The 21732-nt window shown below is 48.1% G+C and overlaps 1 protein-coding gene across 3 annotated transcripts; it reads left to right on the top strand.

Moving 5' to 3' along the window:
• Positions 1-1713: 1713 nt before the first annotated feature.
• IRF4 (interferon regulatory factor 4) lies at positions 1714-20774 on the top strand. 3 transcript variants are annotated; one of them, XM_009241387.4, is made up of 9 exons: positions 1714-1766; positions 3074-3344; positions 4789-4975; positions 5822-5910; positions 6497-6638; positions 8218-8325; positions 10841-11194; positions 14378-14490; positions 16823-20774. In XM_009241387.4, the coding sequence occupies exons 2-9, from the start codon at positions 3129-3131 to the stop codon at positions 16964-16966; spliced, it is 1353 nt and encodes a 450-aa protein (XP_009239662.1). In that variant the 5' UTR covers positions 1714-1766; positions 3074-3128; the 3' UTR covers positions 16967-20774. The 3 variants fall into 3 exon arrangements, with proteins under 3 accessions (XP_009239662.1, XP_054413096.1, XP_063581379.1); XM_054557121.2 differs by having other exon boundaries at positions 1715-1766; positions 3059-3344; positions 6494-6638; XM_063725309.1 differs by lacking the exons at positions 1714-1766; positions 8218-8325 and having other exon boundaries at positions 2795-3344; positions 6494-6638.
• The last annotated feature ends 958 nt before the right edge of the window (positions 20775-21732 follow it).

Below are 21732 nucleotides of genomic sequence, written 5' to 3' on the forward strand. Positions count from 1 at the left end.
CAAAATATATTTGTCAAGTGAATAAATCTGTGAAAAGAAAGGAAGAAAAACAAGCTGTGACCAGAACTTTTTGTGAACAAAACCCTGTTGTTTATTACATAGACTTTGGTAATGGAAAACTTACTTGGGTGAAATAAAAAATGGCATCCTGTTAATTTCTGAGAATGTCTGTTGGTTTTAGGAAAAGCATACCTATCCATACCTCACCACCTGTTTTGCTCTAGCCTAAACATAGTTTCTTCTTTGGTTAGGAGACATTGACCCAATATATAAGATTAAAACAAAAACTGAGAAATAAGTGAAATCAAAAGCTTTTCAAAAGTTGCAGGTTGACCTACGGTGGTGGTGGTCTAAAATCATATAGAAACCAGTGATCTGATGGTTTACCTGAAAATGTGAAGTAAATGCACATACTCAGCATCCCAGACGATCGAAAGCTCAACGGGTGAAAGCTCAGGGGGTTAATTCTGCGATTAAAGACATCTTGGAAAAGTATGTAAAATCCCTGGTCCACTTAAGTATTATTCCTATTTTGGGCTTTTCTTTATTTATTTTGAGATGGAGTCTTGCTCTGTCGCCCATCTCGGCTCACTGCAACTTCAGCCTCCCGGGTTCAAGCGATTCTCGTGGCTCGTCCTCTCAAGTAGCTGGGGCCACAGGCGCCTGCCACCACGCCCGGCTAATTTTTGTATTTTTAGTAGAGATGGGGTTTCACCCTGTTGGCCATGCTGGTCTCAAACTCCTGACCTCAGGCGACCCACCGCCTCGGCCTCCCAAAGTGCCGGGATTACAGGCTTGAGCCACAGCGCCTGGCCAATTTGGGGCTTTTATACCCCACTGGTAAAAAACCTGCTTTCCTCCAGGTTGAGGTTAAAACGACATCATTTTAAGGTGAACTGAAGTCTGGAAGTGATTAAGCACTTGGATCCTTGGGGATCCTCTCCCCGCCCCCATCTCTTTCTTGCTAAGATAATTAAAACTTTGGGGCCCGGGCATTGTCTGAGTCACTTCAATGCACCAGCCTCATAGATGCAAAAGGATGTAAGCATGTCAGACACGCAGAGAGAGTATTTGAATCAAGCTTAATAGCTCAAGGGAGCTGGGCCATTTCCTATTTTCTTTTTAGTGAGTGCGATGTTCTCTAAACACCGCGGAGAGGCAGGGTTCTCGGTGATGGCCTTGCCAAGGGTGCTCCCGCAACCTCCACCTGCAGTTCTATTTGGACCATTCCTCCGTCTTCCGTTACACGCTCTGCAAAGCGAAGTCCCCTTCGCACCAGATTCCCGCTACTACACGCCCCCCATTTCCCGCCCTGGCCACGTCGCTGCAGTTTAGCTGGGTTAGTGATTGACTGGCCTCCTGAGGTCCCGGCGCAAAGCGAGATTCGCATTTCGCACCTCGCCCTTCGCGGGAAACGGCCCCAGCGACAGTCCCTGAAGCGGCGCGCGCCCGGCTGGAGGTGCGCTCTCCGGGCGCGGCGCGCGGAGGGTCGCCAAGGGCGCGGGAAGCCCACCCCGGCCGCGGCAGCCCCCAGCCTTCACGCGAGCCCCGGGGCTCGCCCGCCCGGCCGGCCCCGGCTCTCGGCTTGCAAAGTCCCTCTCCCCAATCCAACCCCCGGCCCCCACGGGCCTCGGCGCCCCGCCCCGCCCCGCCCCAGGCCCCGCCCCAGAGAGTTCTATAAAGTTCCTCCTTCCCACCTCGCACTCTCAGTTTCACCGCTTGATCTTGGGACCCACCGGCGCCCTCAGCTCCGAGTCCAGGGCGAGGTAAGGCCTGGAGTCGGGCAGGAGGAGGGGTATGAGGCTGATACCAGAGAGGGCCCGGAGCGCGAACCAGAGGTTCGATCTCCAGGGCAGCGCAGGGTACCCCGGCTTCGGAGCGGGAAGGGAGCGCGCCCCGTCCTGGAGCTCCGACTCCCACCCCATCTGCGCTGAGCCGGGGGCGCTGGTTTGGGCTCCAAGGCCCGCCTCCCAGAGCGCTGCCCGAGCCTCCCCGCCTGCCCTCCGCGCTCCTGCGACGCGGGTCGCCACAAGCTGGACGGGATGAGCTAAAGGGACTGTCGGGGCCCCAGGAGTGGCTGAGGCGGGGCCGTCCAAGGCACCCACACAAGACGGCACAATTGCCCGCGAGAAACAGCCCCGGCCCTGTGGACCCCAATCCGAGGCTCCTTCCCCTGCTCTTCGTTCGTTCCTAAGGGGCCTAAACTCACGGCGGCCTCCAGCGCGGCGCTCACCCGCTAGCGCAGGAGGAGGAGGAGCTCCACATTTGGGTCGCCCCGAGCCTTGCGTGCGGTGGCCTAGCCGGCCTGGCGCGGTCCCTGCCTCCCAGGCTCCGCAGCTGGCGTCGCCCTCTCCCGCGCCCTCCCCGCCTCCGCTGTCCCGCGCCTGCTCCGGGGTCGGGCGGACGCTCTGCGCGCGGCATCCCCCGCTACTGGGCTGCAGCCCCCGCGTCTGCGCCCCTTGTTGTTTGCAGAGCCCACTTAATGCTCGCTAGCTGGGCAGGGACGGGGGTCCTATTCGGGGCGAAGGGTCTGGATGCGAGCAGAGAAGGCGGAGGGTGGAGGAACCCGGTGCTGCGCCCCTGGAACGCCCGGCCGCAGGCGAGGTCCTCCGCGCGTGGAGGCCGCCAGGGGCGTGGAAACTGACAGAGTCGCGGGGAAGGGGCGGGAAACGGTTTGGGAGTGAGCGAGGAGAAGCGAGAGCTACAAGTGAGTGCGGAGGGAGGGCCAGGAGGGGTGGCGGCTGGATGGGGAGAGTGTGCAAAGCGAGCGGCGTGTGTCGGGAGCCTTTGGGCTGCGGGTGCGTTACAGGAGAGCAGGCGGGTAGGGGCCTTCGCGGGGTTCGAGCTCGGAAGGCGGACGACTGTGCCCGCCCGGGGGATGCGCCCGGGCCGGCCGCGAAGCTGCCTTCTTCCGGGGGCCCGGACGACCCTGACACGGCACGCGCGCACTTCGCAGCCCCGAAGACTCCAGGGCCCCGTGGTCACTGACACGGGGGATCGGGGCGGGGTGCCCGGAGTGCTGTGCCTCGTGGCTGAAGGGCAGCTCTTCTCCCCGCAGAGCAGAGCAGAGCAGAGCAGAGCAGAGCGGGCGGAGGACCCCGGGCGCGGGCGCGGACGGCACGCGGGGCATGAACCTGGAGGGCAGCGGCCGAGGCGGAGAGTTCGGCATGAGCGCGGTGAGCTGCGGCAACGGGAAGCTCCGCCAGTGGCTGATCGACCAGATCGACAGCGGCAAGTACCCCGGGCTGGTGTGGGAGAACGAGGAGAAGAGCATCTTCCGCATCCCCTGGAAGCACGCGGGCAAGCAGGACTACAACCGCGAGGAGGACGCCGCGCTCTTCAAGGTCTCCGGCCTCGGGAGCCGGCGGGGGCGCGGCGGGGAGGGCCCAGCGCTAGAGCCCGGGGTCCCCGGCGCCACCTCCGCGGCGAGCCCAGGGGACCGCGCGGGGCGGACGGGCGGGCGGCGGAAGCATCAGGTGGCGTCGCCAGCGCCAGAGAAGGAGGAAAGGAGGCCTCATCCCTTAGCGGGACTGCGGGGCCTGGAGCCGGGAGCCGGGAGCCGGGAGCCCGTCCCGAGCGCGTGGAGCCTGCAGGGAAACCCCCGGAGGCCCGGCCCGGCCCGGGGAAGGGCGGTCAAAGGCTTGAGGGGTTTTGGTTGCTCGTCTGTGTGTTCCCGTTTCCACGCAAGCCTCCCGCCCTTCCTCCGGGTCCCTGTCTGCCGCCTCCGTCAGTGGGTCTCCCTCCCTCTCTCGGTGCGTCCGCGCGCGTCTCTCCCCGCGACTGGCTCTGTTTCTCTTTCGCTGCTTTTCTCTGTGAGTCTCTCTCTCTGCACGTTTTTCCTGAGGGCAGCCCCTCTTCTCTCTCCTGCCAGCTCTCTTCGGGCGCTCCCACCTCTGTGTCTTTCTCTTTGTGTGTGTCTCTGTCTGTCTCTTTCCCCCATCGCTGTGGGACTCAGGGCCTCTGTCTGGATCTGTCTCCCTTACCCTTTGCGCGAGTGCACACACGTGTGTCCCTGTTACGATTGTTCTCCCCTAAGGCAGTTTACCCGGAGAACTAGGCGTCTGGGCCCAGCCCCCACCTGTGGGCAGAGCACGGGCAGGGGACTTCCTCCGGGAATTTGGTCTGAACTTGCTCTCAGAGTGCCTCAGCTGTGCGGCCATCCAGATGTCTCCTGTGGGTGGCAGCTCACGCCACAGCTGTCCTTAGTCCTAGGCAAGCTCACCTCAGACACTGGGTGGGTAGAGCCCCCTCAAGGAACCTCCGCATCTCACTCTACCTTTTATAAATACCCAGAAAATATGTCTTCAACTTGGCAGTGATAGGGTCCAAGATGGAAAATCATTTTCCTAGAGGATAGCTGGCGTCTTTCAGTTTACATTTTGAGCAACGGCGTAAATCTAAAGGACCTATGTACCATTCTTTCTTTTAAAAATACAATTTCAAGATTCCTTATAAACTATCTGTACTTTGGGTTTAGCATGTCCCAGCACTTTGGGGAAGGTGAGGTGGAAGGATGCCTATGAACATAGTGAGACCGTGTCTCTGCAAAAAATAATAATAAAAAAAATTAGCCAGGCATGGTGGTGAACACCTGTAGGCCCAGGACCCAGCTACTCTAGAGGCTGAGATAGGAGGACCCTAGAACTCAGGAGTTCGATGCTGCAGTGAGCTATCATCATGCAACTGTACTCTAGCCTGGGCAGCAGAGCAGGACTCTGATTCCAAAAAGAAAGCTAATAAACCAGACCTGTATTTTGACTTTTCGTTCTCTTCATTCTTTCCCACCAGGCTTGGGCACTGTTTAAAGGAAAGTTCCGAGAAGGCATCGACAAGCCAGACCCTCCTACCTGGAAGACACGTTTACGATGCGCACTGAACAAGAGCAATGACTTTGAGGAACTGGTTGAGCGGAGCCAGCTGGACATCTCAGACCCGTACAAAGTGTACAGGATTGTTCCTGAGGGAGCCAAGAAAGGTAGGGGCTTTCCTGAATTTGGGTCACCAAACAGAGGCAGCCAGATCCTTGAGGCACCTTAACTTCATTCTGAGCATCACTTTCTAGCTTTCCTTTTGTATTGCCTGCCTGCCTGCCTTCTGCCTCACAGTGAAGCCCAGCCTCCTTGCCTGAGTTATGTGGGTCACAAGTTGAAATTCCTGTGGGGTTTAGCATAGGAGAATTAATCACACTGTATGCCTCAACGTATATGGGGGGGTGTGTGCATCGAATATGTGTTTTCCAGTTAGTCTTTCAAAAAAAAAAAAAAGGAAAAAAAGAAATCTGGATAACTTGTTAAAATTTACTTATCTAATAGTCTTTAATGAGTAACTATTTTGCAGAAGAGGAGTAACGAGAGGAATATCTCATTACTATGCATGGTAATAAAACTGTCAACTTTTAAAGTGTAACGTGGTCAGCTGAGGTGTTTGTTAAAAGTCAGATTCCTGGACTCCTCTTTTCAAGATTCTGACCAGTGTGTCTGGAAGAGAGCTCAGGAATCTGCATCTGGAACAAATCCTTCAGGTGACGTCACTTGGGAAACATCTGGCTGGCGGGGTCCTTTATGTCACAAGGCACATTCGCATGCCATCTGTCATGTATTTCTCTACCTGTCCTATACAACTCAGACCTTGTAGAAAGAAATCAGTTTAATAGCATGAACAAATAACTTCCCAAGAGAGTTGCTGAAAAATACCTTATTTGTCAACACCGTGTTATGCATTCTAAGAATTAAATGCTCAGGTATTTTTACAAGATTTGACATTTAGTTAGGTCAGTTCCTGTTTTTACTTTGTGCCATTTCCCTTTTCCCCAAACACGTAGGAGCCAAGCAGCTCGCCCTGGAGGACCCGCAGATGTCCATGAGCCACCCCTACACCATGACAACGCCTTACCCCTCGCTCCCAGCCCAGGTATGGTGGAGGGCACTGGGCTCCCTGAGGGCGAGGCTGTGTGGTCCAACAGCCCAGAAAAACCCCAGGTCACTGAAGGAATGTCTCACTTTCCACACGGTGCTGCCATTGGTGTGGGTTTTAAGTAGGGGAGGGTCGGGCATGTCTGCCTGTTGGAATATGCTTCTCAGGTCTTCTGGGAAAGAGATGTTTTGTGGAAGTGGAAGATTTTGGAAGTAGTGCCTTATCATGTGAAACCACAGGGCAGCTGATCTCTTCAGGCTTTCTTGATGTGAATGACAGCTTTGTTTCATCCACTTTGGTGGGTAAAAGAAGGCAAATTCCCCTGTGGTACTTTTGGTGCCAGGTTTAGCCATATGACGAAGCTTTACATAAAAGAGTACAAGTATCTCCATTGTCCTTTATGATCCTCTGTGGGTGTTTCCACTTAGTGTGATGAACGATTCACTCCAGTCTTTTCGGATGATAAAATGCTTCAGCTGTCAGTCTGATAAGAGATTCCCTGAGGAGTTTGGAGGCTGTAAGAGCACCCCCCGTCTCAATGCCAGTGCTTCTTATCTCAGCCTCTCCTGCGCTCCTTTAGCAGGTTCACAACTACATGATGCCACCCCTCGACCGAAGCTGGAGGGACTACGTCCCAGATCAGCCACACCCGGAAATCCCGTACCAATGTCCCGTGACGTTTGGACCCCGCGGTCACCACTGGCAAGGCCCAGCTTGTGAAAATGGTAAGGAGGATACCAGGGCAGGAAACAGAAGAGCTAATTGCTAATTTGGCCATGGGCCACAGTGAATCCTGGTCTGTCCTGGGCGGCACCAAAGCTCTTTTCCCTTCTTAGAGGCTGCGTGTGCAGCTCAGGGGAGAGGAGGGTTTTCTCACTCCTGTGGGATGGTGGCATCCCACAGCCAAGTTTATTCTCAGGATCCATGCTAGGCACTGCCCTTCATGGGATCTTATTTAAACACTACAGAGATCACTCCAGGCAGTGGAAAACAGTCCCCCACTTTTTATATAGAGAGGAGATTGTGGAAACTCATAAATAAAAAGTAGGGATGCTGGGAGATTATTGAGCTGGTATAGTTCTCTTGAATAGTGGTGTGTTCATTGTTGCTATTGTTGGTATTAGAGGTGATACTAAAAAAGGAACAGAAAAATACCATGGCAAACACATAAAACGTCTCTACAGGTGCCTACCTACCATTGGGTCCCAGAGAGACTTACTGATTCTGGATTAGATGTGGTCCCCTGCCCTTAGGAGTTCCCCAGACATCAAAATGAGCTCCCTCAGCAGAAGCTCTCATTAGCTGGGTGCAGGGAGAATCTAACAATGCGGTAACTCAGGCCTTCAGGACTTTTGAGTTAGTTACTTAAATAGAAGTCCTGAGACAGGTCAACACACTGAACCCTTTGGATGTTTTAGGAATATGTGTTCCTTTGCAATTTGGCCTTTTTCCCCCAGTCATGTTCAGGTTATCCTTGGCTGCGGGCAGTGAAGAGGTGTACCGCTCTTTAATGTTTGTACTGAGTGGCATGTTCACAAAAAAGCTCAGAATTCAGTTGCATTGGCTTTTCAAGAGGGATTTGCAGCAAGGGCTGGTTTCTGATATGGTAGTGGAAGAATCGGCTAACATAAAACTAGTTCCTGAAATTCAGACTTGTGTTCAGTGCTCTGGCTCTGTGGAATTAGTAACCATGGGAAAGAGGCAATGCTTAGAATTGTGTAAAGTGATGGAGTAGGTAGAGACCTGTCTTGAAGCATCGGTAACAGTAAATGAAGCAGCAGCAAGATCAGGTGTTCTGTGCCACATTCTTTTTCCATTCATGTTTCATACAACATTGTCTTCAGGAACGTGGCTCAGTCTTCTCCCAACCCACAAGGGACAAGCAAAATAAAAATGGACTAAACAATTTGTTAGTTTTTAATTGGGCTCTTTGGCATAGACTCAAGTAGACCTGAACTCTCAGCTCTGTTGTGAACCCGCTTTGTGAACAAGGACAAATCATGTCATCTGTCTCTGAGCCTCAGTCTCCCTGTTGGTCTGTTACAGACAGAGTGCTCCAAGTTTCCTTCCAAAGCTGCGCACTGGCTCGTTTCTCCATCAGCTTTGGTTTTCCATTTGGTCTCCAGCTCATCTTTGCCTCACAAGAGTGTGCCCTGCTAGTCACTGGTGCTGGGAGTGGGTGGGAAGGAAGGTGATTGGGCGCCAGCCCCTTCCTTCCCAGACTCCACACACACACCCCAGGAAGCCCCGCAGTGCGTCGGACGCTCTGTCTAGACATCATCTGATTTTTATTTGCAAATGCAGGTTGCCAGGTGACAGGAACCTTTTATGCTTGTGCCCCACCTGAGTCCCAGGCTCCCGGAATCCCCACAGAGCCAAGCATAAGGTCTGCCGAAGCCTTGGCGCTCTCAGGTGAGTGCAGGGTTTCATTCTGGAGGCACTGCAGGAGGCCAGCCTCTGCTGCCAGCTCTGTCATCTTTGGGCAGATTCGATGGGACTTTAGACACTTGCTTTGCTCCCCCTGGGGTCTGGAGTAGATGTAGATGCATCCTGTGTGTGAGGTGACCAGAGTGATTTAGGAGCACGGTCAGAAAACCTGGCATCGCTGCTTGTGGTTCTGCTGACTGTTTCAGCCACTGGCTTGAATGGAGTCATTTTGGCTTCTTCACTGGCACCTCTCCGAATTTCTAGGAATGTGCTTTTACCTTTACCAGGGGCCCGTCTTCAGCCAACATTCTCACAATGTGGAATAATTGCTTGGAAGTGTAGAAGGGCTTCTCATTTTGAGAAGCTGATCATCCTTCCAGGTTGAGCCACAAATAAGTCCTCCTCCTCTGCTCCCTGGGGACATTAGTTCTGGTCCCTCATCTCTAAAACACTGATGTGCCTAAAAGTAATACATATTTTGGTCTTCCTCTGAACTTTAATATAGCTTGCAAACAAATATGGATTCAATCTGATTTTTAAAGTTTTATTTCTAAAAAAAAAAAAAATCCCTGCACCGTGGAGATCTTACCTATTATAAAGAAGGCACCTCTAGGCTAGCCAAGCATACGTGCTATATGTATATTTATTTTTTAGATAATATTTTGGATGGTTTTTAAATGGGATTTGTTTTTATATTAAAACCAAATAGCTTAAGGTTTGGAATTCTCATCTTGCCCTCTGGCATCTTTAAAAATCAGTGATGAAAAATACTAACTAAATTCTGAAGGTTTCAGGGAGGCGGGAGTTGTGGCCCTTTTGTTGCTCAGAGGGGAGCTGCAGTTTGACCTGCCAGCTCTTTCTAGTTGTGAATGAGGCTTGCACCTTTTTTTCTGAGATGCTCATGAGTAACTGAGGATGCCCTTTGGGAGGAGGTGCTTCTGAGCAGGAAGGCTTGTGTTTGTTTTTAGAAACTTTCAAACCCTTGTCTTGAACACCTAAGACTTGTGTGGGTGCCTGAAGAGTAGGAAATAAACAGCTATTTATATCTCGGCAACCTCGTGATTTCTGATGACATTAAATGAAATGAAACCTGCCCCGAGAATCACCTCGAATGGCCAACACCCACTCTCTTTGGGGCGCACTGTCTGACTCGCTTTCAGACAGTGTGTTGAAGCAGAGAATTGAGACAGTGGTGTGGGTTAAGTCTCAAAACCTGCTATTGAGGAATAAGATAGTTTTGTGGGTTTCTTTTTTTGGTATGCATGATACAGATTAATTATCAGCCATGAGCACATTTATTAGATAACTGTGATTCCCATTGATTTTGGGGTTCCATACAGTTACCAGCGGCAGCTGCCTCCTGTCTGTGCCACTTCCCTGCAGTCTGGCTGAGGAGCTTGTGCAAACCTAGCCTGGTTCTTTCAACTCATGGGTGATATTTTAAAGAGGTTTCTGAAATCAGCAAAATGTTTGTAAGTGGATTCATCTTGTTTAAAGTTTCAGGGAGCGCAGTTTTAGAGTTCTTTTCAAACTTAAACACAAAGCCCAGTGGGAAATTCAGCAGACTTTACATGAATTTTTAGAGTACTTTTCTCATTAATTTCTTTCTTTTTACAAGAATTAATTTTGTGATAAAAACACCACATATCCAGTGTGGAAAACTAATTTAAAAATCAGAAAAACAAAAATGGAAAATAAAAACATCACCTTCTACCACCCAGAAATCACCATTAAGGTCTTAGTGCTTACCCTTTAATGTGTGTATGTGTGTGTGTTTATATATAAATTATATACACATAAGTAATTAAGCACCTAATTATATATATAATTTATATATGTACACACACACACACACACACTTGCTTTTTACCTAAATGATGTCATATTATTTTGGGGACCTTTCAGGTCTATGGACCGACTTGCTTCTTTCTGAAACACCGTTATATTTTTTGCTAGTAGAAATTAAACTTAGGGTTCATTTCCTCCAAAGTAAAAATTGGTTTGCTTGAAGATGAATTTTCATTCAGTGACACATGACTTAAATGACATCACCACTTTCATCATCATCATTCGCAAATAAGACTTAGTAAGTTCTTAATAGTGATGCTCTATAATAGGAATTCAACTTACGTTTCCAGAAAATTAATGAAAGATACACTCGTCCCTTAAAAAAAGAGTCGGTGGCCACATACATTTGTAATATGCTGGTTTAGACAAATTAAATGGGTTTCTTTCCACGGGACTTCTCTAAGTGTTGACCGAGCTCATGCTGCCTGTGGGTCTCTGGAGGAGACAAGGGCACGCGGCGTTTCCCAGGCCTCGTTGATGTGGGAACCTTTTGTTCCTCCACGGAGCATGTGGGACACTAGAGACCTTTTGTTCCTCCACGGAGCATGTGGGACACTAGAGTTCCACCACAGGTGCTTGGCTCTGTGGAGCCGTTGGCCTCGAGGTGGTGTCCTTGGCCCCCGGCAGTGACTCCGGAGCTCTGTGTTTGCAGACTGCCGGCTGCACATCTGCCTGTACTACCGGGAAATCCTTGTGAAGGAGCTGACCACGTCCAGCCCCGAGGGCTGCCGGATCTCCCATGGACATACGTATGATGCCAGCAACCTGGACCAGGTCCTGTTCCCCTACCCAGAGGACAATGGCCAGAGGAAAAATATTGAGAAGCTGCTGAGCCACCTGGAGAGGGGCGTGGTCCTCTGGATGGCCCCTGACGGGCTCTATGCGAAAAGACTGTGCCAGAGCAGGATCTACTGGGATGGGCCCCTGGCGCTGTGCAATGACCGGCCCAACAAACTGGAGAGAGACCAGACCTGCAAGCTCTTTGACACACAGCAGTTTTTGTCAGGTAAGGCACCTCATTATCTGTTAGAATGGAGGTGGTGATGGCCCGCCTGCCACAGGGGTCAGAAACGACAGGGTCCCTCCCACCCCAGGATGAGGTCTTCCTCCTGTTGACTCCGGCACCCACCGGGCTTGGGGCTTGACTCCAGCAGAGATCTTCTCTCTGGCTCTGTTGTGGGCAGAGAGTCCGGATCAGATGGTCCAGGTGGGCCGTGGCTCAGGCGCTACTCTTGCAATTCTGGTTTTCAACAGTCACCTCTTAACACAGTTCCGTTTTATTGCACTGTGATCTCGACAAACATGTCTGCTGATGTGGCGGCACTTTTCAGGTTCCCAGAAAAATCATAAAGGTTAGAAGCATATTGTTAACATCCTTGGTTGTGAGATGTGTCACCCTCATGCAGATGCTGCCCCACAAGTGAGACGGAGGGTGGAGTGGACTGTACTGGTTTTGCACAGGAGAAGTTATAGGAGAGTGCTATGAGTTGGCTCTGTGATATGAACATTTCTAAGCATATTTTTCAGAACCAGTGAGTTTTGTTTTTCTACCTTGGATTTCATGACAACTCCGTGAACCTCTGGCTGGCTTCTGTGAAGCCCTCGCCCTGTCATGCTGGGCTTCCTCCCAGGCCTCGTGGGGCTGTCCTGGTGGAGGGAGCCTCCCATGTGGGAGGGGGCTGCTCTACCCGCCACCCGCCACCCCACTGCCAGCTCTTCCTCTGCCTTTTCCCAGCCCTGTCCCTTCCTGAGCCCCTTCAGAAACCCCTGTGTCTTTGATTTTTCATGTACCTCCCCTTTTCTTGAATGTGCTTCTTCATTCAACTTATTTAAAATAAAAATATGACACATCTGTGTGCTCTGGCACTGTTGACATGTGCTCGTACTTCTGGGTGTAAGTGGCCCAAGTTTTTGTAAGCTCATCCAGATTTTCTTTTGGTGCCCAAAGCAAATATGTCCCCAGATAACTAAGCTTCAGACCAGGTGTGGTGGCTCACGCCTGTAATCCCAGCACCTTAGGAGGCTGAGGCGGGCAGATCCCTTGAGGCCAGGAGTTCAAGACCAGCCTGGCCAACATGGCAAAACCCCGTCTCTAATAAAGATACAAAAATTAGCTGGGCGTGGTGGTGGCGCCTGTAGTCCCAGCTACTCAGGAGGCTGAGGCACAAGAATCGCTTGAACCTGTGGGAGGCAGAGGTTGCAGTGAGCTGAGATTGCACCAGACAGAGCGAGACTCCATTCCTGCCCCACCGACAAAAAAATAACTAAGCTCACACAGAGGCTGACAATAGGAAGAGGGAGAACTATGCTGGTTCCCTGAGGCGGCGGCAAGTGAGGAAGTCACCTGGGGCTGGACACCTCTCATTCTAAGGGCAGAACCATCCCCAAGCCCCGGCCAGGGCAGTCTCGTCCTTCTTGGGGTTGGGCATGGTGTTCATGGGGGACCAAGGAAATGGAAGGGCAGCTGGGGGGACCCCCCATCAGCATCTCCTGTATCTGCGCATGGGCCAGGAAGGCTAAGGCCCAGTGGGCCTGGATTTCTGAAGACTCTGGACCTTGGTGCCAGTGGATTCAGAAGATACCACAAGGTGAGGGCTTTCTAATGAAAGTGTCATAAGGAACTGGCACTGGCTTCTCTGAGTGCCTCTTCCTGGACGTTTTTAGGGAGGTAGAGCCCCTGTGGTGACTAAGCTGGAAGGTGTACTTTGAGTCACAGGAGATGGCACAGGCCGGGGGGTGGACGCCTGTGAGTGTCCTGGGGCTGTGGACTTGCGTGCCTAGAACTTACTGTTAATCTGTGAGCAAGAGCTGGTCTTGGCTTTCATTCCTTCCTCTGTAACCAAGGGCTGTGCTCTTTGCCCACTGCAGCCTCTCACCTCAAAGTGTTCACTGAGGTTCAAGGAGGATGCTGTGAACGTAAAAACTGCGGCTGTGCCGACCAGCTTCTGCATAATTAAGGATTACCACCAAACACTCTCATGTTATCTAGGGTTGGAGGCATGCTTTTTCAGAGAATTGTGCCAACTCGCCATTCTGATTAGCCTGTGTAGGTGTAGTCTCAGATCACGGCAGTGTGAATGTATTTTACACATTCTGACTAAGTCATTTGGGTTTGATTTGAATTCTGGAAAAAAAAAAAAAAAAGCAGGAAGTCAAATAGTCCTGTAAGTTAGCTAGAAACTTCTGTTCAGTTGAAGAGAACAGTGGAGATCTCTGATCTCTTCCTATTGAGGTCTGCACAACACTAGGGACAGCCCCCGGGGCCCAGCCCGAGGGTGTGTATCTGATAAGGACGCATCTGTTCTGCAGAAGCTTTAGCGGCTCCTGTGTCAACTCGTTTCTTTTGTGGGCATGACATTTTATTGTAGCTACCGGCAGAAGATTTGTCTTGTGTACGGCGGAGGGGGGCATGGGCTAAAGTCAGGGGATGGGCACTTATCTTTCCAACAATGTTCCAGTCCATTTTGTATCTTTTGGGTAGGCGTGCTGGCTTCAGGATGTATATGTGTATATCAACAAGCGGGAGGCCGGGCGGCTGCCCCACTCCCCTTCTCAAGTCAAGTTACTCTTCTGTCCCTGGAGACAGGCAAGACGTCTACTCAGAGTTACACAGTTCAGGCGTAGTGACAGTGGGACTCAGCTGCCTATGGCTGGTGCTCAGTCGCCACGTTGACATTACACGTTTTCGGTGGTGCCTGAGTTACGTGGGTGTCCGCAGTAGCACAGATACTGGATTATGTGGGCTCTGTAGTGAGGGATGAGGTTCTAAAATGATCCTGGGATGTCAAAACATTCTGATTTTTTAAGTGAAAACTTGTCCATGGCATAAACTGGTCTTTTGCCATTGCGTGACTACATTTCTTGTTCTTTATCTCCCAACTTCACTGCGGTCTACTACCTTTTGAATCTTCGCGGGTCCAGTGCTGCAAAGCAGCGTTCTTTAGCTGTCGACTAGTTCCTCTTGAAGAATCGAGGGAGACCGAGGGCCCTGGGGGGAAGCACCCAAAGGAATGCATACATGCCATTTTGTATCTGAGATGTTCACATCAAGAGCCCTACTCAGGGAAGTAAGAGTGCTCATTCCTCTTGCAGTGTTCAGAATCACAGTAAGCTCTTGCTTCCTGTTTAACCTGGTGTGTTCGGTGATGAGGGTTTCTGAACATGGTCTTTTTCTTATGGGCTTCTGCAGAGCTACAAGCATTTGCTCACCACGGCCGCTCCCTGCCAAGATTCCAGGTGACTCTGTGCTTTGGAGAGGAGTTTCCAGACCCTCAGAGGCAAAGAAAGCTCATCACAGCTCACGTGAGTCCTCAGTTACACTCCTACTGTAGTGGCTTCCTGTTCTTTGTAAAGGCCAGAGTTTCATGTAGAAAAGTCCCAAATGAAAAGGAAATGTCAAATGACCTGGAAAAATAAGCGTAACCCTTAAACTAGTGAGGGAGGAAGCATGGTCCAATGAGCAGCACAGCCTGAGGACCCACGTGCTCCTCCCAGACTTGAGATCTGCTCATCAAAGAACCAGGGAGGACAGCCTCAAAGGAGGGTGCCTTTTTCCCCATCTTTTTCATTTTTCAGGAAAGTTGTCATATTCCCATTTTATGGGGATTGAAAAAGATTGATGGTAAAAGCTGCCCTTTAAAATTCTCCATGTTAAGATTACTTTAAGAATGCTATATCTAGCTAGTGGATCTTCATTCAGTGGAAAAGCTTTTCCCAAATGGGAAACTATCCATTCCCTGGAGGCATTTTGTAGGTCTCTGCAGATGTGTCCTAGCACCTCTTGTATTTCTGGAATTTTAGAAATTACTTAATTGTTGCGCATATGATATTTGAAAGAGGCTAAATCTTTCAAGGAATTCAAGCAAATCAGACCCTCTCGTAATGTTCTCTAGCATAGTTCAAGATGGGTTCAACTGTGGCAAGTAACGCTAAAGGGTTAATAGGGTTAGGATTAGGGTTAGAGTTTTCTTTTTTATGAGAAAAAGTTTCTATAGATAACATGAAGCATTAATTTGCCATGGAAAACAGAATCTTGAACCCTTAAGCCTTTTGAATTTGAAAACTTCACATTGCTACATACTTGCAAGCATTATTAATAGGCTTGCATGCTGAGCAATACCAGGTAAAATTACACCCCCTAACATCAAAGTTCCCATCATATTCTAGCTCTGATGCTGTTTCTCATTGAACTGAAATGAAACATGGTTTAATCCTGAACATACAACCCCCCTTCTTGATTTTAAAAACAAAGACCAACCAACCAACCAGTATATAATCCCCTAGACTCAGGAGTTTTCTCATGAGTTCTTTCCAGTGATTGACTTAATAATTGATATGATTGTTGAAATAATAACTGATACGTTGTTAATAACAGGAATTGCTAAATGACTAAATAAACTTGTCATTGATAAGCAGCATTTAAGAAGTTGATGATCGGCTGGGCGCGGTGGCTCACGTCTGTAATCCCAGCACTTTGGGAGGCCGAGGTGGGCAGATCATGTGGTCAGGAGTTCGAGACCAGCCTGACCAACATGGTGAAACCCCCTCTCTACTAAAAATACAAAAATTAGCCGGGCATGGTGGTGTGCACCTGTAATCCCAGCTACTCAGGAGGCTGAAGCAAGGGAGTCACTTGAACCCGGGAGTCAGAGCTTGCAGTGAGCCGAGATTGCACCACTGCACTCCAGCCTGGGTGACAGAGTGAGACTCTGTCTCAAAAAAAAAAAAAAGAAGTTGATGATCAGCTCAGCTATCACATCAATCCAGTTTTAAGGGTGACGTGTGACGTGGATGATGCAAGTCACTGTCCTCTAAGTCAGGGAAAGATGGATCCCCAGATGATCCCCTCATGCTGAAGACGAGGCTGTGTGGTCCATAAAATGAATAAACACACGTGTACACCTATGAATTCCACTTTTAAAAATTATTAATTTAATTCATTTCAGGTACTTAGGAGTTTAGCTTAAGTTGTTATATATAAAATATAGACTCTAATATCATGACTGATGGAGAGCATTCAGCTTGCCTTAGATGCTGTAAATTCAGGAAAAGCTGAACATTAAGGCGTTTTTGTTTTTTGGTGAGTGTGATCCACGCTAATAACCAGACAGGATAAATTTGAGGCCAGTTAACTTCTCTTTTTCCACAATAGTAGTTTTGTTGTTGTTTAACTTTACTTTTTATGTCTTTTACCTCTGGTTTAGAACTATACAGATTACCTAGAAATCAAATCATTCAGGATGAGCTCCTTGTTTCTTTCAAACTGCAGTTGTGGAAAAACAAAATCATTGGCCTAAATTACCCTGCAGATTCCTTCAGACTTCCTTTTAATTTGATCACTTTACTTGATTTGATGCAGTTTTAGTTAAATGTACATTTTAAGTGGCAGTTGATTTGAAAGTAACATCTTTAACCCAGAATTAAGTCACTTTGGCTGTTTTTTTACATGTTGATCTATGGAAGGACTAACCAAAAAATTGCTTCTTTAGATGGCTCAAAATATGAAATGTTTTGATGTGTTCTAGGATGTAACTTTGGGCTTTAAGTTAGTGTCTCCTTAGAATCTGAGCGCTATTTAATAGTGAGCCAGTTGCAGGATATCTCAGTAATGTCTTTTTAAAATCTCTTATTAAAGGTAGAACCTCTGCTAGCCAGACAACTATATTATTTTGCTCAACAAAACAGTGGACATTTCCTGAGGGGCTACGATTTACCAGAACACATCAGCAATCCAGAAGATTACCACAGATCTATCCGCCATTCCTCCATTCAAGAATGAAAAATGTCAAGATGAGTGGTTTTCTTTTTTTTTTTTTTCTTTTTTTCTTTTTTTTTTTTTTTTTAATACGGGGTCTTGCTCTGTCTCCCAGGCTGGAGTGCAGTGACACGATCTCAGCTCACTGTGACCTCTGCCTCCTGGGTTCAAGAGACTCTCCTGCCTCAGCCTCCCTGGTAGCTGGGATTACAGGTGTGAGCCACTGCACCCACCCAAGACAAATGATTTTCATTGTAAATATTTGACTTTAGTGAAAGCATCCAGTTGACTGACCTCTTACTGTTTTGAGGAACTCAGAAGTGGAGATTTCAGTTCAGCGGTTGAGGAGAATTGCGGCGAGACAAGCATGGAAAATCAGTGACATCTGATTGGCAGATGAGCTTATTTCAAAAGGAAGGGTGGCTTTGCATTTCTTGTGTTCTATAGACTGCCATCATTGATGATCACTGTGAAAATCGACCAAGTGATGTGTTTACATTTACTGAAATGCGCTCTTTAATTTGTTGTAGATTAGGTCTTGCTGGAAGACAGAGAAAACTTGCCTTTCAGTATTGACACTGACTAGAGTGATGACTGCTCGTAGGTATGTCTGTGCCATTTCTCAGGGAAGTAAGATGTAAATTGAAGAAGCCTCACACATAAAAGAAATGTATTAATGTATGTAGGAGCTGCCGTTCTTGCGGAAGACACTTGCTGAGTGAAGGAAATGGAATCTTTGACTGAAGCCGTGCCTGTAGCCTTGGGGAGGCCCATCCCCACCTGCCAGCGGTTTCCTGGTGTGGGCCCCTCTGCCCCGCCCTCCTTCACATTGGTTTTCTCTCCTTGGCCTTCCCTGGAAGCCAGTTAGTAAACTTCCTATTTTCTTGAGCCAAAAAACATGAGAGCTACTCTCGGATGGGACATTTTTGTCTGTCCTACAATCTAGTAATGTCTAAGTAATGGTTAAGTTTTCTTGTTTCTGTGTCTTTTTGACCCTCATTCTTTAGAAATGCTAAAATTCTTCGCATAAAGAAGAAGAAATTAAGGAACATAAATCTTAATACTTGAACTGTTGCCCTTCTGTCCAAGTACTTAACTATCTGTTCCCTTCCTCTGTGCCACGCTCCTCTGTTTGTTTGGCTGTCCAGTGATCAGCCATGGCGACACTAAAGGAGGAGCCGGGGACTCCCAGGCTGGAGAGCACTGCCAGGACCCACCACTGGAAGCAGGATGGAGCTGACTACGGCACTGCACACTCACTGGGCTGTTTCTGCTTATTTCATCTGTTCTATGCTTCCTCGTGCCAATTATAGTTTGACAGGGCCTTAAAATTACTTGGCTTTTTCCAAATGCTTCTATTTATAGAATCCCAAAGACCTCCACCTGCTTAAGGAAACCTGATCACTTACATTTTTGTGGTTTTGAGAAAGTACAGCAGTAGACTGGGGCGTCACCTCCAGGGTGTTTCTCATACTACGGGACATTTACTATTACTCCCAGGATCAGCAGAAGATTGCGTAGCTCTCAAATATGTGCTCCTGCTTTTCTAATGGATATTTTAAATTCATTCAACAAGCACCTAGCAAGTGCCTGCTGTATCCCTACATTACACAGTTCAGCCTTTATCAAGCTTAGTGAGCAGTGAGCACTGAAACATCATTTTTTAATGTTTAAAAAGTTTCTAATATTAAAGTCATATGTATTAACTACAGAAAAGACAAACAGTAGAGAACAGCAAAAAAAATAAAAAGCATCCCCTTTTTTCCCAGCCCAAATTCTCCTCTCTAAAAGTGTCCACAAGAAGGGGTGTTTATTCTTCTAACACATTTCACTTTTCTGTAAATATACACAAACTTAAAAAGAAAACCTCCTGGAGTCATCTTGCACACACTTTCATGCAGTGCTCTTTGTAGCTAACAGTGAAGATTTACCTCGTTCTGCTCAGAGGCCTTGCTGTGGAGCTCCGCTGCCATGTACCCAGTAGGGTTTGACATTTCATTAGCCGTGCAACGCGGATATGTATTGGGCAGCAGACTGTGTTTCATGAACTGCAGTGGTGTATACATCTTATAGATGCAAAGTATTTTGGGGTATATTATCCTAAGGGAAGATAAAAATGATATTAAGAACTGCTGTTTCACGGGGCCCTTACCTGTGACCCTCTTCGCTGAAGAGTATTTAACCCCACACAGCACTTCAAAGAAGCTGTCTTGGAAGTCTGTCTCAGGAGCACCCTGTCTTCTTAATTCTCCAAGCGGATGCTCCATTTCAATTGCTTTGTGAATTCTTCTTCTTTGTTTTTTTAAATATTATGCTGCTTTAACAGTGGAGCTGAAGTTTCTGGAAAATGCTTGTTGGCTGGGGCCACTACCTCCTTTCCTATCTTTACACCTATGTGTATGTTGACTTTTTAAAATTCTGAGTGATCCAGGGTATGACCTAGGGAATGAACTAGCTATGAAATACTCAGGGTTAGGAATCCTAGCACTTGTCTCAGGACTCTGAAAAGGAACGGCTTCCTCATTCCTTGTCTTGATAAAGCGGAATTGGCAAACTAGAATTTAGTTTGTGCTCAGTGGACAATGCTGTTGAAGATTTGGGGACTTGTTAAAGAGCATTGGGTCATATGGAAAAAATGTATGTGTCTCCCAGGTGCATTTCTTGGTTTATGTCTTGTTCTTGAGATTTTGTATATTTAGGAAAACCTCCAGCAGTAATTAATATCTCCTGGAACACTATAGAGAACCAAGTGACCGCCTCATTTACAACTGAAACCTTGGAAGCCCCTCAGTCCTGAGCGAAAACAGAAGAGTTAGTCACCCTACAGAAAACCCAGCTAGATTGTTGGGTATGAACTAAAAAGAGACTGCGCCATGGTGAGAAAAAATGTAAAATCCTACAGTGGAATGAGCAGCCCTTACAGTATCATTACCACCAGGGGCAGGTAGGTATTAGTGTTTGAAAAAGGTGGTCTTTGGGCGAGTGCATAAATATAGCTAGCCCCAGGGGTGGAAGAACTCTGGGAGTCTTGGGTACTCCAGGAAGGCCACTTTGTGTGTGCGTGTCAGTTACTTTTTTAGTAACAATTCAGATCCAGTGTAAAATTCCTTTCATTGCTCTCCAGTCACATGCCCCCACTTCCCCACAGGTGAAACTTTTTCTGAAAGTGTTGGGATTGGTTAAGATCTTTATTTGTATTACGTATCTCCCCAAGTCCTCTGTGGCCAGCTGCATCTGTCTGAATGGTGCATTGAAGGCTGTCAGACCTTACACACCATTTTGCAAGTTATGTTTTACATGCCCCGTTTTTGAGACTGATCCTCGATGTAGGTGGATCTCCTTGAGATCCTGATAGCCTGTTACATGAATGCAGTAAAGGTCAGTTTTTGTTGTATTGATTTTCACAGCTTTGAGGAACATGCATAAGAAATGTAGCTGAAGTAGAGGGGGTGTGAGAGAAGGGCCAGGCCGGCAGGCCAACCCTCCTCCAATGGAAATTCCCGTGTTGCTTCAAACTCTGAGACAGATGGGACTTAACAGGCAATGGGGTCCGCTTTCCCCTCTTCAGCATCCCATGTACCCCGCTTTCTGCTGAGAGAACTACCAGCAGGTAGGACCCCAGAGGCCCCCAACTGAAAGCTTGAATTTCCCCTACTGGCTCTGCGTTTTGCTGAGATCTGTAGGAAAGAATGCTTCACAAACTAAGGTGGATAATGCTATGCTGCCGTTGGTATACATCATGAATTTTTATGTAAATTGCTCTGCAAAGCAAATTGATATGTTTGATAAATTTGTTTTTAGGTAAATAATAAAAACTTTAAAAATTTTGTTATGGAATGTGTGTGTGTGTGTTATTAAACATGCATCCTGATAGCTTTTAAAGCACTTTCTCCTGCGGTTACGTTCCTTCAGAGAGGCTGCTGTACGTGTCCCTGAAATCGGATCTCCAAGTGTTCACCTCGTTAAAGAGACAAACGCTGGCCAAGTGCCGGGCGGCTCCTCCCACACAGAGGAGTGTCTGTGAAGAGTAATCATCCTGCTCTCCCGTTAGCATCTGCCTCCTCTTCCTTTACCTGTACTTTAAAAGGTTTAGGGCTTTCAAGGAAGTTGTTTTTAATGTTTTCTTTTGTTTATATTCGAAGCTCCTCTGATTTTGGTCATTGCTAAAAAGAAGGGATATAGGTTAACTAACATTCCAAATGTGAAAACCGAATGGAAAACCGGATAAAGAGAACAGGATTTAGATGGAACCCCTGGGGATCCGTACGTCTGCTGTTGACCTCAGCTCCAAACTCTTCCTCTCTCTGAGCAGCCAGGCAAGGGAGTCTCCTTTCTCAGCTTCATCGCGTCTGCCGATTACATGACTCAGCTCCTCTGTACCTACTAACTTCCAGTCCAGCAGAAAAACTCAAAGAACCAGGCTGCAGCTGGTGCAGCTGCTGGTTACATAGCGCTGTCACAGAAGTTTGTAGTTTGGATCTAGAACCCCCCTAGAATAGTAGATTAGCATAATTTTGATTTTGCTAAATGGTAAAATTTCTTTTCTAAACCCTCATAAGTTCAGTTGAGAAACTTTCCTGAAAACAAAAGTCAGATTAACAGAAAAATCAGCAGGTGGTGTGTGCTGTACTTACCACGTGAAAGAGATCTCAGTTCAAAGGTACCTCTCTCAAGGCAGTGGTTTCAGGGTCTTGCTTAAATGGTATTTTAACAAAGATCAATAAATCTTAGCATAGTGATAAGACAAAGGAGACAGCAGCTCCAGTGTTTTAAAAGGGGACAAAATGAGA

This window comes from Pongo abelii, chromosome 5 (genome assembly GCF_028885655.2).
Source record: "Pongo abelii isolate AG06213 chromosome 5, NHGRI_mPonAbe1-v2.0_pri, whole genome shotgun sequence".
Classification (NCBI taxonomy): domain Eukaryota; kingdom Metazoa; phylum Chordata; class Mammalia; order Primates; family Hominidae; genus Pongo; species Pongo abelii.